The sequence below is a fragment of the Cynoglossus semilaevis genome, chromosome 15 (assembly GCF_000523025.1).
Source record: "Cynoglossus semilaevis isolate Cse_v1.0 chromosome 15, Cse_v1.0, whole genome shotgun sequence".
Taxonomy (NCBI): domain Eukaryota; kingdom Metazoa; phylum Chordata; class Actinopteri; order Pleuronectiformes; family Cynoglossidae; genus Cynoglossus; species Cynoglossus semilaevis.
This window is the reverse complement of record NC_024321.1, coordinates 14,021,353-14,037,448: the sequence shown is the minus strand read 5'-3', so window position 1 is coordinate 14,037,448 and position 16,096 is coordinate 14,021,353. Positions and strand designations below refer to the sequence as shown.

Below are 16,096 nucleotides of genomic sequence, written 5' to 3'. Positions count from 1 at the left end.
GTACACAATGCTGGAAAGTGAACAGGGACCATGCCTTTAAATATTTATTCCTTTGTTTAAAAGTGACTGCATTAAATTTTAATAGAGTAGATGCAAAAAAGAGAATTGTGGACTTTATAAATAACCTGACACTGAGAATTGCACCAAAGGAGTGAAAGTACACAGCAGACCCTCGAGCATGGTTTGTAATCACAGGTAAAAGCTGCAGGGAGGTGGTATTGGAATAACATGTCCAGGTGTGGAAGGGGGAGATGAAAAGTGCTTTGAAGTGACAGAGGAAGGAGGAAAAAAAAAGTCAACATTTTAGTGGAAAACATGAAAAAATATGGATATTCCAGGAACATTTTTTACCCTGGCATTGATTGGACGGCCATAATCTTGACCATGCAGTCATTGATTTTGACACAAAAATGCGTTAGTACAGTTCCAAAGTTCCAAATGATACCATTTAGCTCCAGATGGGACAGAAATAAACAGCGAATGGCCACACAAGAGGCTGCAATCAATAAATATTTACTAAACACACGGCAACATTTCACCATCTTTGAATGGGACTGAGTTGAGTACCGCACAGAGGAGCAGAACTGTGGGAGAACATTTTCTTCTCTCTCCAGACGGAAAGAATGAAACATATGCAGCAAAAAACAAAACAAAAAAAAAACCACACACAAATGGATGAATTATTAAAGTGAACAACATGAAGTTCTTAAGGTTGCTGCTGATGGCTTCCAGAGGAGGACTGCTGCTTTTGTTATTGTCAGCATGCTTCAGTGGGAACCTGCTCCGATCAAAAAGATCCTCAGCCACGTGCACCGAATGCATTTCCTTCTCTTTCTGTGAGTGGTTTCCACATCCACCACACACAGCTGCCTCCAGGAGGAGCTGAACCAGTGGAGGAGCTGACAATTGACTCGGGATTGAAACACATTTAGCTGCCGTTTCTTTTTTCTAAAACTTAGTGTTGCTCCGCCTGACTGTTTTTCAACCTGTCACTTACATGCACCAGGTACTGATGCAAAGTGAGCAGAAGTTTCTAGAAAGAAAAAACACGTTGGCTACAGATTAAGAAACTTTAGGAAGAGAAATGAGCAGCTCACCTGGTTGCACCTTATTTCTGTTCCTTCTTCAACATAACAAATCAATAACCTTTTAATTTAACAGGGTTTCACATGAGACTTTCTATTCTTTATATTTGTCTGTTTTTATGTCTCAATGTCTTAGTTGCTGTTTGTTACTTAGATTAGAAAAAAAGATATAATATTTTATAATAGTATAAGCACTTTATGCTCTTTACCTGTAAAATGTACTGTTTATGTTAGGCTAAACTTCTTTTTCCTCTTTGGTGAAAAGGACTTTAAACGGTAAAAAAAAAACTTACTTAACCCACCTACTACATACTGAAATACTAACCCTAAAACCCCAAAAAGGAGTAAGCAATATAACATGAAATTGAGAATTTAAAAAACTGTTTAAATTCAAGATTAATTCCATCTATCTACATCTATCCCACAGCTAGGCTAGGCTAGGCTAGTGCTGCTAGCTCCCTGGCTTTACTTCTCCTTATCTTTTTTAAGTTCTTCCTTGTGAAAAGTACTTCACAGTAAACATCTTCACTTGCTTTCAATTTACTTCCATTCAACCCCTAAAAAGATTGAGGGGTTGAAAAAGAAGCTGAAAATATGTTAATGTTTTATATGAAGATTTGTTACTTACAGTAGTCGGTCTCTCCTGGAGCTAGGCTAAGCTAGTGCTGCTAATCCCCTAACCTCACTTGCACTAGCTCCACTTCTATTTTCACTGAGAGCTGATGTCATCCATGCTAATGAACTCATCATTAGATTTTTAAGTGTTTAATTTTTTTTTTTTTCCTTTTTTGAAAAAAAAAACCAAATCTTTTGCAAACTCTAAAACTTAAACGTTTTACCTTTCCATCCCCTCGGTGACTAAAATAAAAATATCACAGTCTTTTCTACCAAAGTCACGTTCCATTCCCTGGATTTCCCACACTTTCCAGTGAGAAGCACGAAGAACGTTGAGCTGATGTTTGTTGGCAGAGTTTGTAAAATAGTTACGCTGCAACTTTCCTTGGGGCTGAACACACAAAGCATTAACTGTCAGCCGCCGAGCTGCTCTGCCTATCACAGGCCTCCATCAGGACTATTTAGCTGTCAGCTTCCTCCTGATACCCCCGCCAGCCCCCCTACCCCTGCACTTTTTAAAACAAATTTGAGCAGAGCAGGTGTTGACTGACACCACAACTCCCACGCCGTCTCCCTCTGTGAGCACAACACTCACAGGCTTCATTTCCATGGCAAGCTTAAAAAGTAAAAATCAGAAGCGAAAAACAAAAGTTAATTGCCTATGAACAAAATATAAAAAGCCAATGAGGCCGTTCCACCGGGTAAGAATAGGGCATTCTGGGAAACGAGCACATTTAAAACTTGGGCCTGTATCTGCTCACCATAAGGGCTTTTACAAGTGGCCTTGGTAACGCAGGAACTGCATTGTTCTGCAGCACACAGACTGCTTTAATTCAGGTGAACTATAATTACCACATAATTACCACATAGGAAGCGCATACTTTATATAAGTCTGAGGACAAAGCTAAGGTCTTTTCTGGACAACATTTCAAAATTGAAGCTTTTTTTTTATCTTATATAACCCTTACATAAGACAGAATATTTATTTAATAAATGAAGATAGATTTTATTGATTCATTAACTGATTGATCTCGTTTACTCTAGTTTAAAAGTCTCTCGTATCAGAGCATCAGTTAGAAAAGTGTGCACCTAACTGGCGCGCTGTGAGGAATGACATTAAATAAGCCTTAGAAATGAAAGAGAAACAAAACAACAAAACAGCTCTTTGTTATCACGTAAAAAAAAAACTGACCAAGCTGACATGCTCTGGACTAACGTAAGTGCGGACGGGCTTTACTGATATCATTGCATTCTTTACCAGCGTCTGTGTGGTAAACAACCTTCACTCTTCAGAAAGAAAGAGCCATTAAAATGTTTGAATGTTTTTCAAAAAGCAGCAAGGGCACAGCTTTTGTGAAAGTGACAAATACAAAATTACTTTGGAGAAGGTGAAATGTGAGGCTGACGGATATGTTTTGCAGGGAGGACAAAAGTGTGTGTGTGATCAGACTGCCGATGGTGTTGTCTGACAATTTGTTTATTTTCTCCCCATTTTCACTCCACTAATTGCCGTTAATTTGGAGATGTATTATTCCCGTGCACCTTTCTGTTTTCTACATCAGAATATGACTCGAAAAGAAAGAAACCTCAGAGTCACAGAGAGGTGGCGTCTTTGTGCGAGTCTGTCTGTGGGATCAATCAGCACAGCTGGTCGGTGTTTAATTCCGCTCCCCTCCACTGCTCTCGCTGCTCCAAACAAACCAAAGCCAGGCGAACACAGCCTTCAGTTAAATCCACTCGCCCTCCTCGCTCTGAGGTTTGTTGCTTTGTTTTGAGAAAGATTTGCCTCCACACAAAGAGGAAAACACACACACACACACAGAGACATTAGGCTGACCTGCCAGTGAAGCCTAATAGAACACGTAGACAGATGTGTCACGGGAACAATTCACCTTGCCATCTGTTTTTTCCCCGTGTTTCATGGCCAAATTCTTCTGCATCCGTCCTGCAATCAAGGACAGAATGAAACACAAGCCCCGTTCTGGGGTCTCAGCTTAGAGTGCATTATCAATTAGTCGCCCTGACGACTGATCGATGCTCAGCAGGTGGTACGAGGCCACTGCCTTCATTTAGGACAGTGTCGTCCTCTTCCCCACTGACTCTCCTGTTTCCTTCTGTTCATTAGAGCCTGGACGGCGGGCCTATCAGGTTCTGCTTAAATTGCAGCAGCAGCAGCAGAGCCGTTCTTCAATATTCCATTAAAGATCATGTTTAATCACTGTGCTGTGGCTCAAGTGCCATTAGGAAGGCTACCCTGGATCTACTTCCATTTCCAAAACAAATGACAATAAAGCAGCCGTTAGCATTTTTATGGAATGACATCGCAACAATATCGTACTGTTTTTTAAATGTTATCCTGAGGTTTCCGCTGTGTACGTTAAGCAATAACTTCATTATTGCCACCGCGGTTCCAGACCAGAACGCACACAATAAAAGTCTATCAGTTACTTTTTATATCTCTACCCCAAAATAATGAACTTCCTAATGTGTCTCAACCTGCGGGGCGGATACAGACCCATAATTATCTACTCTTCATGGTCGATATGAAAACTGAGAAATATGTATTTTCTATTTACAAAATAATGACCGTCATATCACAGTTTTTAAATGTTGACTGGAGGAGAAGACATTTTGAGATGTAGATTTGACCACAGTCCAGACAACCTAAATATTACTATAATTATTGTCAGTTTTTTATAACCCATGTGGCAGCACTTCGTTTATCAATAAACATCTGATGTCATTTTTGCTCCTAAGTGCTGAACTCATTGACGATCTTTTCTGAAGTTGGATTCATTTTGGTATTTGACATTTTCTTCCCCAGTGTACAGTCTGAGGCCAACGTCATTGATGACCTTCAACAGGGTCAAGTTTCTAAAGTGATTATGAACAGCCATGACGTCATGTGATGTCATGGTAATATAATGAGCACGTCCTAACGGCAGCTTCAGGCTATTTACAACATGAAACCGTCTTTATTTTATTTCCAAAACACTAAACGTCCGTGCTCACAAACAAAGATCAGAAGTTAAAAAAAACCCAGCAGATCCGGGCGAAAGACAGGGAGAGTAGAAGGACACTGGTACGAGGCAGCTGATTGGCTGCTGTAATACCAGGGATGAGTCTCCAGCTATTAAATCAAAGGTTAGAGATTATTTCAGCTGAGCTGAGCTTATCTCCCCTTCGGATCAGAAATTAAATATGTCGTCACATTACATTCTGGGATCTAGTCAATCAGAAAATACATATTTTACACAAATGAATTTTTGCCGGTCAGCAGGCGTGAGTCTGCCATTATTTATGATTAGTTCTATTCAGAAAGTGACGGATGGGTTTAAAGGATTTACAGACAACGTCACTGAAGGCATTTAGATTTCCATGAGAGACTGACAGAGGACAGGCGCCGGCACTGATAACCCACAGGTTACATATATATTGATATTATATGCAGGAGTTTAAGATGACATGGAAGTTGAGAAGATTGCATTTTGGAGCATTCATGTATATTTTGTAATTGTTCCGCTCCAGAGCATCTGCTTATTTTCTCCATCCTCTTAGCCTTTCATTTTTGCCTGTCTTGTAAGCATCCGGTCGAATCAACAGAGAAAATGCACTTCATTTCCATTTTATAAGGCAGTTGGCAGAGGTTTATTATATTACCGAATGTGAAATGCAGAGGTTTTTTTTTATTTATTTTTTTTCCTCCACCTGAGAGTCTCTGCTGCACTTGTGACGCGTGGATCAAAATCATTTCCATCAGCGCTGGTGGATGAAATGCAAACAAAATCAAATCAGTCTTGCCTATACAATAGTCCTTCTCTCAAATGCCAATCTCCCTTCAGCTCATCATGTGTCTGATGAGAAATCAGAGTGTGCGAGAATGGCCTAATCTATGCAAACACACTGTCAGCATTGATTTGTTCTGTGGGGGGGATGTGTCTTTATTAGGACTCAGCAGACATCTCTGTATCCCCCGCTCTATAAAGGGTGACCTGGGGAAGACACAGGGCTGGTTAAGGCTTCAGAGGCAGCAGCAGCCATAACAATTGAGATAAGTTACTGAGGGCAGGTAATGAGAACCGATAGACCCAGGGATGGATCGATATCCCTCTCTGATACCGGGAGAGGAAGGACAAATTGTGACATCTTTTCTTTCCTACGTTCAAAGAAGCTTCTGAGACGGCTAACTCTGTCTCCTTTTCTTTCTCTGTAGGCGGAAGAACACGCAGCCGAGTCACGACGTATATGTCTGTCATCATCCGTTGTATCTTTGCAATAATGTGTCTTCCAGTATGTAATCATTAAAAAAAGTTTAGAAAAGTATTTCATCCTGTTTTACCACCACAGAGAGTAAAGTTGAAATTTTCTTAACAGAAGAAAAATCAAGCCAGGATTCAAATCGGCAACCTTCTACTAAGATCTTATTAGTAAGATCCACTTATTAGCGACTTACAGTCCAAAAAACTTAGACAATAATCAACAGATGAATCGATCCCAACAAAAATCGACAGCTGCAGCTTCTGTCCCATATGACACGGAGAGAGTGATGGAATCTCATCCACACTGTCAGACGCTCCCTTCTTCATGGGTCACCGTGGTAAATGATTTGCATATGAGATTTTGGCTCTGTTCCCTTCCTAATTCAACACGAGCTTAAGTGTGTTTCACAGGGATGTTTTTTTTTTAAGCAGCTGGATCTAAAACCCTTGGCTCGGGCTGAAGGACAGGCTTTACAACAACGACTCTACAAGGCTCGGTCGAAAAGTCTTAAAAGGTGTCTGATACTAATAACTGAAGAATGTTAAAAAGCACGATACTCAGGTGTGTCTCTGAAAGCTTTGACAAATTTTCTAATTTCACTTAACAAGGAGCTGGAAAAGAATCAAGTTTTGACCTGGTGCCAAAGACGTCAGCAAAAATTCTACAAAAAAATAATTCTCTGAGGAAAACACTGATTATTAGGTGTTAAGAATTAAATGGTGAATTCCTATTTGTTCATTTTTCTCATACTTTCATGTCTATGAGAAGTCACTAATGTATTTTTTCGGACTATAAGTCGCTCTGGAGTATAAATCGCAGGAAATCATAGTATAAATCACAGGAGTAGCAGATACACAGTACACAAGCCAAGAGTGCCCTCTAGGGGCCGTCAGTGTGGAAATAACAAACATGACCAATTATATATTTGATTATATTGCATCCGAGTATAAGTCTCAAACGCAGCCAAAGAATGAAAAAAAAGTGCGACTTACATATTGTTGAAAATACAATACTAACATTTGCATACTAACGTGCACCACTGCAGGTGACTTTACTATCTTTGTAAATAATTATTTTACTTCTTTCTTTTTTCATGTAGAATACCATCTCTAACATGTTGCATTAAAAAAAAATAAACAGAAAAAAAAATATTATTATATATATTAATACATACACTGTTTATTATTTTGCTGTTTACTCATTAAAATGGATTGTCTTCCAGTGGAGACTGTGAAATTTAATTATTTGTATTATTTCACGAAAGTGAAGCCTGCGCCAGAGGAGGTAAATAATAAAGTACTGATGTTTAGTCCCTGTATCTAGAGATGTAAGTCTTTAAGCTGTATCTAACTGCAGGCCTCAATGATACAATGCAGTACCGTACGCTGCCTCAGGTGGAGCAGCTTTCTCGCACAGAATCGCCTCAAACACAGACCTGATTACTGACAAGTCAGTTTCTCTGAATGTCAGCTCTGTATGAACCCAAACCCCGCCAAGTCACGGTTTGACGTTCTCCAAACCACAGACACGGAGTTCACTGATCATTGTTTCAGCTACAAAGGACCAATTTCTGTGTGAAACAGCCACGTTCCTGACTGGACTTCAACCTGGATCTTCAGCATGAAGGTGAAAAGATTATTGATTACAGCCCCGGCTGCAGGGGCCCAGTCCATTTCTCCGTTTGATATTCCTATGAAACCTCGCACGGATATAATTGGTGATCGATTTCTTCCACATTTTGGGGATGGGAATGAAAGTGCGAGATGAAATGCTGTTATGGTTGTGTCGGTTATCAGACATTCATCAGAGGAGACGTGGAGAGTTAGGTGTGACTCTCAGTTTATGTTGCACACAAAGGAAGGAGCCCTCAGTGCAGCGTGTTCCAATCTTTACTAACGTGGTTTCTGCCGAGAAAAATGGAAACTTCTGTTAAGTTTTATTATTTTACTCTGCGCTAAATGCTATTGAATCACAAAATGTTTATTACTGTAGTGATTCTGCACTTCTGAGCTAATCAATCAACTGATATCACTTCCAGTAGCGCCGTGTATTGTATAGGCTCAAGGTTTCACAAATAGTTTGTAATGTTTTTCAGCAAAGAAGTACTTTAGTAGTTGTGTATAAAAGTCTGCAGACATTACATTGTTGTTACGGTCTGATAAAGACATTCACTTCTAAGTAAAAAGTCCTATTTTTATGGCTGCTGTCTGAAAGGTCCATTTCTCCGACGTCTATATTCTTAGTGAACGAAGACGCACAGCGTTGTCTCCGCTTCGCATTCTGTTGATTATATTTCTACAAACTCGTCTGAACTTGAAGTAACTGCTCCCTGATTTTTCTTTCAGTGTTGCCATTAATAATTAAATAGTTCATAATTGGTTCTGATATCCATTATAAGTGTTCTGTCAGTGACACATTACAACTGCTGCCTACATCCGTCACCAAAGAGGCTATTTATATTCCTAATGAGGCTTTTCTGAAAGGTAAATAAATGAATCAGTTCTGTGCTGAAGTGTTTTAATTGCTGCTTTTAACTCTTGTGGCTCGAAAGGGTTAGAAAAATCCAGAAACTCGAGAGTTTCGAAGGTAATTAGACAAAGTTAGGAAATGCTTAATGTGCCTTCTGACTGAGCCCTCGCACAATACGGCTCGCTGTTTGTTTATCCATGAGACGACTTGTTAGGCGTTGATTAGAGTTACATTAATTACTCATTTTTCTTTGATGCGATGTCTCCTCGTTAATGGCTGATTAAACTGGGTGTACGTTACTGAAAGAAGGACAGAAGGGCCATTATGTTGAACAAAGGACAACCAAATAAAGGTGGGCATCATCCCCAGCAGCCCCTCTGTTCCCCGACGTGTCCACATGCCATTCCTATTAGTTTTCCATTTGGAATGAGAAAATTAACGACGAGGCTCGAGTCGTTATTAACATAACTAAGGAACAAGGCCCTCTGATGAGAATACCAATCAGGGCGAACGCACCCGCTGGGAAAATGAAGCCTGTGGTCCAGTAGAGGGAATGCAGTGACGATTCGGTTTCTATTTAGGGCTTTAAATCTGAATAATCACAGTATCTGTGAATTAATCATGATTAATCATGATCCTAGTAAGTCACGATAAATAACAACTAACTGTGATTAGTCAAATTGATAACAACTAATCGTGATTAATCATGATCATAAATAGTCATGACAAATCAACATTCCTTAATATTACAACAAAACAACAACATTTTCTTCTGTAAATTGCTGTGGCCTGTTGAACAACGTTCCTTCGTAATCGACTTGGTCCGTCAGCTCGTCAGCTGTAGACTTATTTACTGCCCTGCGCTCGGTGACACTGGTCTGACGCAGGCCTGACCTGAAGTCTGACCTCTGCAAACACATGCTGGGCGCTGACATGGTAATTTGTACTTCAAAATCCATCTGTTCGACCTCGACTCTTACCCACAGGGCGCGAACACAAGTATCATTCTAGACCAACGACAACTGGAGAGACGGTGGAACTATTGGATATACAGAGCACAGCCCTGGAATTAAAATGTGTCTTATTTAGGTCTGATTAATTTCACAAACAAAAAAAAACTGCCATTTACACTTCAACTCTTTTGTTCGTCAGCCCGAGTTTGAATATGTTAGCAGTGAACGAGAGCAGGGATTGGCTGAGGGCGAATCATGAGAGGAAACCCACACCCAGTCCTGGGAGATTTCTCTGGGAGAAAGCGACTGCTTTGTGAGGGTGATTTTTCACTGTTAGGCTGGTTATAAATTGTCAATCAATTTTTGTCAACTTCAGTGTGTTTCCTAACTCTTCATTCCTTCCTCCTCAAGGCGGTGAGTTGATATCTGGAACCTATACTGTGACAGAAGTCCTAGTTGCTTGGCAACAGGTATGAGTAGCCTGGTGTGACTGTGACGACCAGGGTGAGAGGAACAAACAAGTCTGTACAGGACACGGACACACACACACACACACACACACACACACACACGTATATATACCTCACATGTTTTCTTGCAGGAGAGGGGATTAGAGTGAACCCTCAGTAAACTCCTCGGGGCAGCGCTGACATTAAACAGCACAGGTGTTTGAGAGATCGATGTTGGTACCTTGGAGCAGCCGTTCCTCTGGACAACTGTGTGTCCTTCATAAATGAACAGCCCCACGTAGCACACATTCTTCATCAAACACAGCAGCAGAACACAGCCAGGCCGCCGTAGTGACCGCTGGGACTTCACAGAGTTGGGAGGAAAACAAAGACCCCCTCGCTGCTGCGGGGGTTCTAACGGCCGTCACAGCAGCTTTTGCTTCAGAGACAAACGCGTGTTACAGAACTGGTCCTAATCACAGGGACCACGGTCTCTTCCTGTTAGCGGTTTGAAGACCCTCGTTGGATCGACAGCGCAATTTTCCGATAAACAGCAGGTAACGGAGGACACCATGTCAACGTCAAGTATCACCTCTGACGCAGTTACATTTTTATGTATCTAATTAAAGAGAAACCATATGATTAATAATATTCACAATATTCACGGCCTTTGGACTAAATGGTTATTGATTACTTTAAATCTACTTCGACGTAGTTTTTTTGACCAGACCTGTGGTTCTTTGGTTCTTTCTGATTCAGTTCAACCTGAATTCACTTCAAGGTCAAGTGACTTGTCTTTGATTTTGAATCTCAGCTTTGGCTGGGATTAGATCAGATTAAACCATCAACCCAGATGAACTGAAGAACTTCTCCCTACTCTCATCTATTTTCACAATAATAATTGTTGTTCCTAAATTAATAACAAAACATACATAAATAAATTAGAATAAAATTAATTATTGAAATTATTATTATGTTAAATGTGTTGTTGTTTAATTTGTTGGTACAGAATAAGTGGACGACTAAATAAGAAGTAAAGTAAAATTATTATTATTATTAGTTCAGTAGTTTTAGTAGTAGCAATATTAACTGTAGTACAAAAAGTACTAGTTATTAAGGTAGTTTTATGTCTTCGGATTTAAGTTGTCTTTGTCGTTGTTGTTAATATTATTTTGTTTTTTTCACCTGATTCAAAGATGACAAACCTCTGTGTGGAGGCCGTCGTTCGCCCTTTTCAGATTCAATGATCAAATTTCCCAGACACACTTTCTAAATTTCGTGTCAATCAGTTTCGATATATACAGCACCACCTACTGCATGGCTGTGATGCAACTGAGAAAATCCAGACTGAACAGTTAAATGAAGGTGTGTGTGTGTGTGTGTGTGTGTGTTATTATGTGTGCTGTGTTCATGTGGCTCCACACAGAGGCAGATAACTCCATCGCTAATGTTATTTTTGGAGGCACGTCCTTTTTCTATTTTAAGTGCAACAGCACGAATGTTCTGTGTTGTGACAGGCACACAGGGGAAGCTGGTATTACACTGTGCACAGACCTGAACTTTAGGTTTCCAGGGATTACTATCTCTTCAGCGATGTTGTTGTTTTTAAAAGAAAAAAAAAAATCTAACAAATTATAATATGCATTTCCCTATTTATAAGGTCTCCTCATGTGTGTATTACGCAGAAACCTGGAGACCGGCAGAGATGCTGTTATTCACCTGGGGAATCCAGATTCCTCTAATCTCCTGCCCCACTTCCAGAATCCAGGTTTCTTGTTTACATGACATTCCATAAAGAAGCGTTCCTGGGAGTGTAACCCTTTTTACGTACATACATATATAGCACAAAAACAGAATGCTTTTACTACAGATGCTAACAGGTTTTTGTAACACTTTCAGACCAGACGAGTACTGTGTACTCTACGATCGCTGATATCCAATACTGCATTTTTTGGCATTCCTTCTTTCGTCATAATTTTTTCTGTGACATAAGACAATGACAACCTTGTCATCCATATGTCTCGCAGATCCAAAATCTTTTTTGCGTGCCGTCTTTGTTTGTTTTCTATTCTTAAAACAAAAACTTCTGATTTCTTTTTCTTTTTTTTTTGCCGTGCTTCACAGTAGCTTCACTCACAGACGACAGCTGCCGTATCCAAATCTGTGCCAATGACACGATGTAAACACATCAAACCGCAGCGTGCGAGTGGCGGTGAGGTTGAGACATGACATGATGTTGACACGGTGCATTATTATTATTATTATTAATATTAATATTATTCAGTCCTTCCTCCGTCTGCCGTCAGCAGCCCGTGTGCCAAGAATAGTGACACGAACCGGAGTCGGAGGAAACAGGGCCCCATGTTAGACTAGCACAGGGAACCGGCTGCGAACCAGAGGAGCTGCAGCTTCAAGAAGAAGTCACTGTGTCTCAGTCGAACTCAGAGTCAGAGTTGGACAAGAACAAAGACCATTTCAAAATCCCTGGAACGCCTGGGAGGATGTTTGTGTTTATATGACCTCCAACAGAAACAGATCCACCCTGCAGTGCTGCCAGGGCTTTGATTAAGAAGCTAAAAAAAAAATCCCTACTGTTTAATATAGCTGTTATCTATACCTGTCTGATGAGTTGGAGGAAAAGCGTTGGAGGAATTTCAAATGCTGTTACTTTGTCAGTTACAGTCAGTAGATGACCCCCCCCACCCCCCTTTTTAAATGTATTTCTCACATCATAACCTGCCGTGTATTTGACCTAGCTGCTGTTGTTACAGTATACATGAACAGATACAGCAGCTATTACAGCCATTTACGTGGATATAAGTTATACTTTTGCATATTTTTCATATTAATAATTTATTTATTTAGATTCGTCACAAACATATACAGACATGTTGTGAGTTGTATTTTTGCTTTAGAAATATGCATTAAAAACCTTTTCAATAATTATAAATTTTAATTTAATTCAATTAATCATGATTAATTGTGATTAATCGTGACTAATTGTGATAAAAGTGAATTATTATGAAGTAAAAATGTTTTATGAATTTCCCCACTGTGTGATGAACAAAGAATTTCTTATCTTTACCCACGAGTGACCTGTGATTAATAGTTAATGTTTATATTTTAAAGAATTCTGAACATGACATTTTATAGAAACACTATCTGTTTTTTTTTTCCACTTTTGATCACTGCGCTGTGTTTAATGTTTTTGCTCGTACAAATATCATTTTTTCCCCCGTCTGTGTACGTGTGAGTACGTGCCCGTGTCCATTATCCCACGGAAAAACCTGTCATTCTCACGTTTCTCCTTCCCAATTAGTCGTCAGGCTGTGAATGGGTGGCTCAAGATTGCAGATTGCCGCTGAATCACACCACATCAGTGTCATACATGTTTATGACACTGATGGCGGAGGCGGGGGACTGCAGCATAACAGCGAGAAAAACAAACAGGTCTCCAAGGTGATTGAAAGATTTCTGAGACTGAAACCAATGTGCTTATTATGAGACTGGCAAGCTAAATAGGCTGGAGGATGAGCCAAGAGCCCGATGGAGCACAATAATCACTGGAAAATTGCGAACCTTAGTTTCAGCACACTAACACTTTGCATAATGTCTCGCATCACATGTCGCGTCGGTGGCAAACATCCAAAACAGGTTAAAATAAGGCTGCTCTCAGCTGAAAAGACACAAGGCAGGAGGCCAGTGGAGACGGAGATGAAATATGAAGATGGAAATAGTCCATGTAGCTGTGTGTGTGTGTGTGTGTGTGTACCTGTGGCTGGGTCAACGGTTCGCTCAATTAAATGGTCATCCTGATGAACCCACTCCCCGTTGCACTTGAAGTAGATCTGTGTGGCCGGGGTGGAGCGGCAGGTCAGTGTCACCGGCTTGTTCTTAACAATGTACTCGTCCTCTGGCTCCACCAGGAAGTGAGGTAACAGGTCCGAGAACGCAGCAGGTAGTGCTGCTGTGGCCGTGTGCTCAGAGCCTGGAGAGAATAAAAGAGATTTTTATTAAATCACAGTTTGGATCAAATATTAATTTGATAGAAGTTGGTGCAGACCATCATCTAAATGAATGTGCTGCAGGATTTTTAAAAGAAGCAAAAAGAAGAAGCAGAGCTCATTCTTGGCACAGGCCATGTAGGCAGTTGCCTAGAGCGCCACCTGGTGGAAGGATGGGGCAAAAATTGTAAAAATTTGAACCCTTTCTTGAAAAAAAACTTGAAAATAATATCAACTCTTAGGTTGTTAGTCATCATGTGCGCTGCTCTGCACCATTTGAGTCAGTATTGCTGTTGTTATTAACACAGTTACAGTTTCGTATTTGTACGGCACCGTATCGTGTCGTATTGCATCGTATCGTATCACCCCGGCTCATCGCATCGTACACTCTGCAGCAGACATCTGGTGTCTGCTGCAAAGTCAATGTCCTTGTTGAGTTTCAGCTTCTTCATTTCATTACATATGCTAATGAGAGTCGGATAAAGAAAGACAGATGGACAGAGAGAGGGAGAAAGAAAGAGAGAGAGAGAGAGTGTGAGAGAGACAGACGGAGCTGTACGGTGCAGAGCTGGCAGCCATCAACAGTGAGGTCCATGTTTTTACTCTCGCTCTTAATCACAGCTCTTTAACATCAATGCTGATGGACTTGCAGCCATAAATTCCATCTCAGCGTCTGCAGTCCCCTACACGCTGTGTTAAATGCCTCCACCGCCTGGACTCCAACTCTAACAGCATTAAGCCAAAGAGAGAGAGAGAGAGAGAGAGGAAGTAGAGATGATCGACATCCTCACAGAAGGTCAAACCCAAAACCATCTCACTCTCAGACCATACAGTCTAACTAAATCTCTCCGGACACAGTGTTTATTGGTTGAGGACGGAGAGCAGACACACTTTTGTGCTGATGCATTTGTCACCTGTACACTTTTAAGGTTTTCTTTTCTCCACTCTTCACTCTTGCTTTATGACACAGCCTACTCACTTCCACTGCAAACAGTTTTCAGAACATTTTAGCCTTGTGCGAGGAAAAGTGCGAGGACAGAGAAGAGAGCAAAGAAAAACAGCCAAACAACCTTTTTACACCACCGGCACTCAGAGGGGAGAACCGGTAAATCCCAAAATAAAACCTCTTTAAAAGGAGAGTAATATTAATTTACTGCACCGGATCCACTATGACTGACAGACCAGGCATTAAAAGACTTCTCTGTCACTCCGTCTGCAGCAGGAGAGGACGGGAGTCCACATCGCTCTTAATGAAACGGCAACACTGGCTCTGACCTTTCTCTCCTGCAGCTGCCTCTCCTCCATCACCCCGGCCTTTGTTCGTCCTCTCATCCTGCTCATGTCCAGGTCAGGGATTATATTGCATTGTGTTACAAACGTCATCCGTTGAATACAGACGTTATCTGTCGATTCCTCCCCCACCGTTCACTATAAAAATATTTCTCTCTTTTTTCCCCCTTTTTTTCCACGGCTGCTAATTCATCAGGATGACGTACAGTGATGCACATGACTGCTGCCTTCCCTCAACCCCATTAATGTTTTGCGTACATGTTTAACTCTTAATGAAAACTAAATGTTCTGTGTCCAATGAACGACATACATCACCCGCTGACACGTCCCCCCCCCCCAATACTCCCTCTATTTTCCAAGAACACTTTATTATTGTAATACATTTCTCCAGAAGAAAATGTCATTAACGCGGCAGCTCCCAATTCAGGACAAAGCAGCGGCCGACGTTATTTACTGTGTCGGTAAAAAAGCATTTTCCCAATCCCTCTCTGTTGTGGGGAAGGCCACGGTTCATCATGAAAAGTGAGTTTAATTGCTCTAACGAAGAGAGCAAACTTTGCTAATAAACAGTGTGGGACCAATAGGTCAGGATATTTGAGACTAAGCATGTTGGTCCTAATGATGGCAGCTCCCTCAAATAGGCCGGCCTCCAGCTCCGTGACCGCGGTTATTAACTGGCCGTGCTGACCCGCCGTTATCCCCGCAGGTTGAAGAGGACGGTTCGGTAAAAGCAGTGGGCGAGACTCACCCCACACCTGCCAGGTTAATCATCTCTGAGAGAACGGGAAACGTTGAAACCGAGAGCCAAGCCCGGGCCACCCGAGACACCTGACGAGTTCCGAGAACCGTTCCGATGAACTCTTGATGTCGTTAACTTTGCCGCCGGCTCCTCATTTGCACGGGTCACATTCAAAGCCTGACCTTAACTTTTTGACGATGTTTCCAATTTGTGTTTGTGCGCGTGTGTACAC

At 41.1% G+C, this 16,096-nt stretch overlaps 1 protein-coding gene across 3 annotated transcripts in view; it reads right to left on the bottom strand.

The window, feature by feature from the left end:
* The window catches only part of unc5a (unc-5 netrin receptor A), a 143,558-nt gene that overhangs the window by 64,600 nt on the left and 62,862 nt on the right, over window positions 1-16,096 (bottom strand). For all 3 annotated transcript variants that reach the window (XM_017039469.2, XM_025063041.1, XM_025063042.1), the window contains exon 2: window positions 13,604-13,819. In XM_017039469.2, coding sequence (XP_016894958.1) covers window positions 13,604-13,819 — 216 coding nt within the window. The remainder of the gene's footprint in view (window positions 1-13,603; window positions 13,820-16,096) is intronic.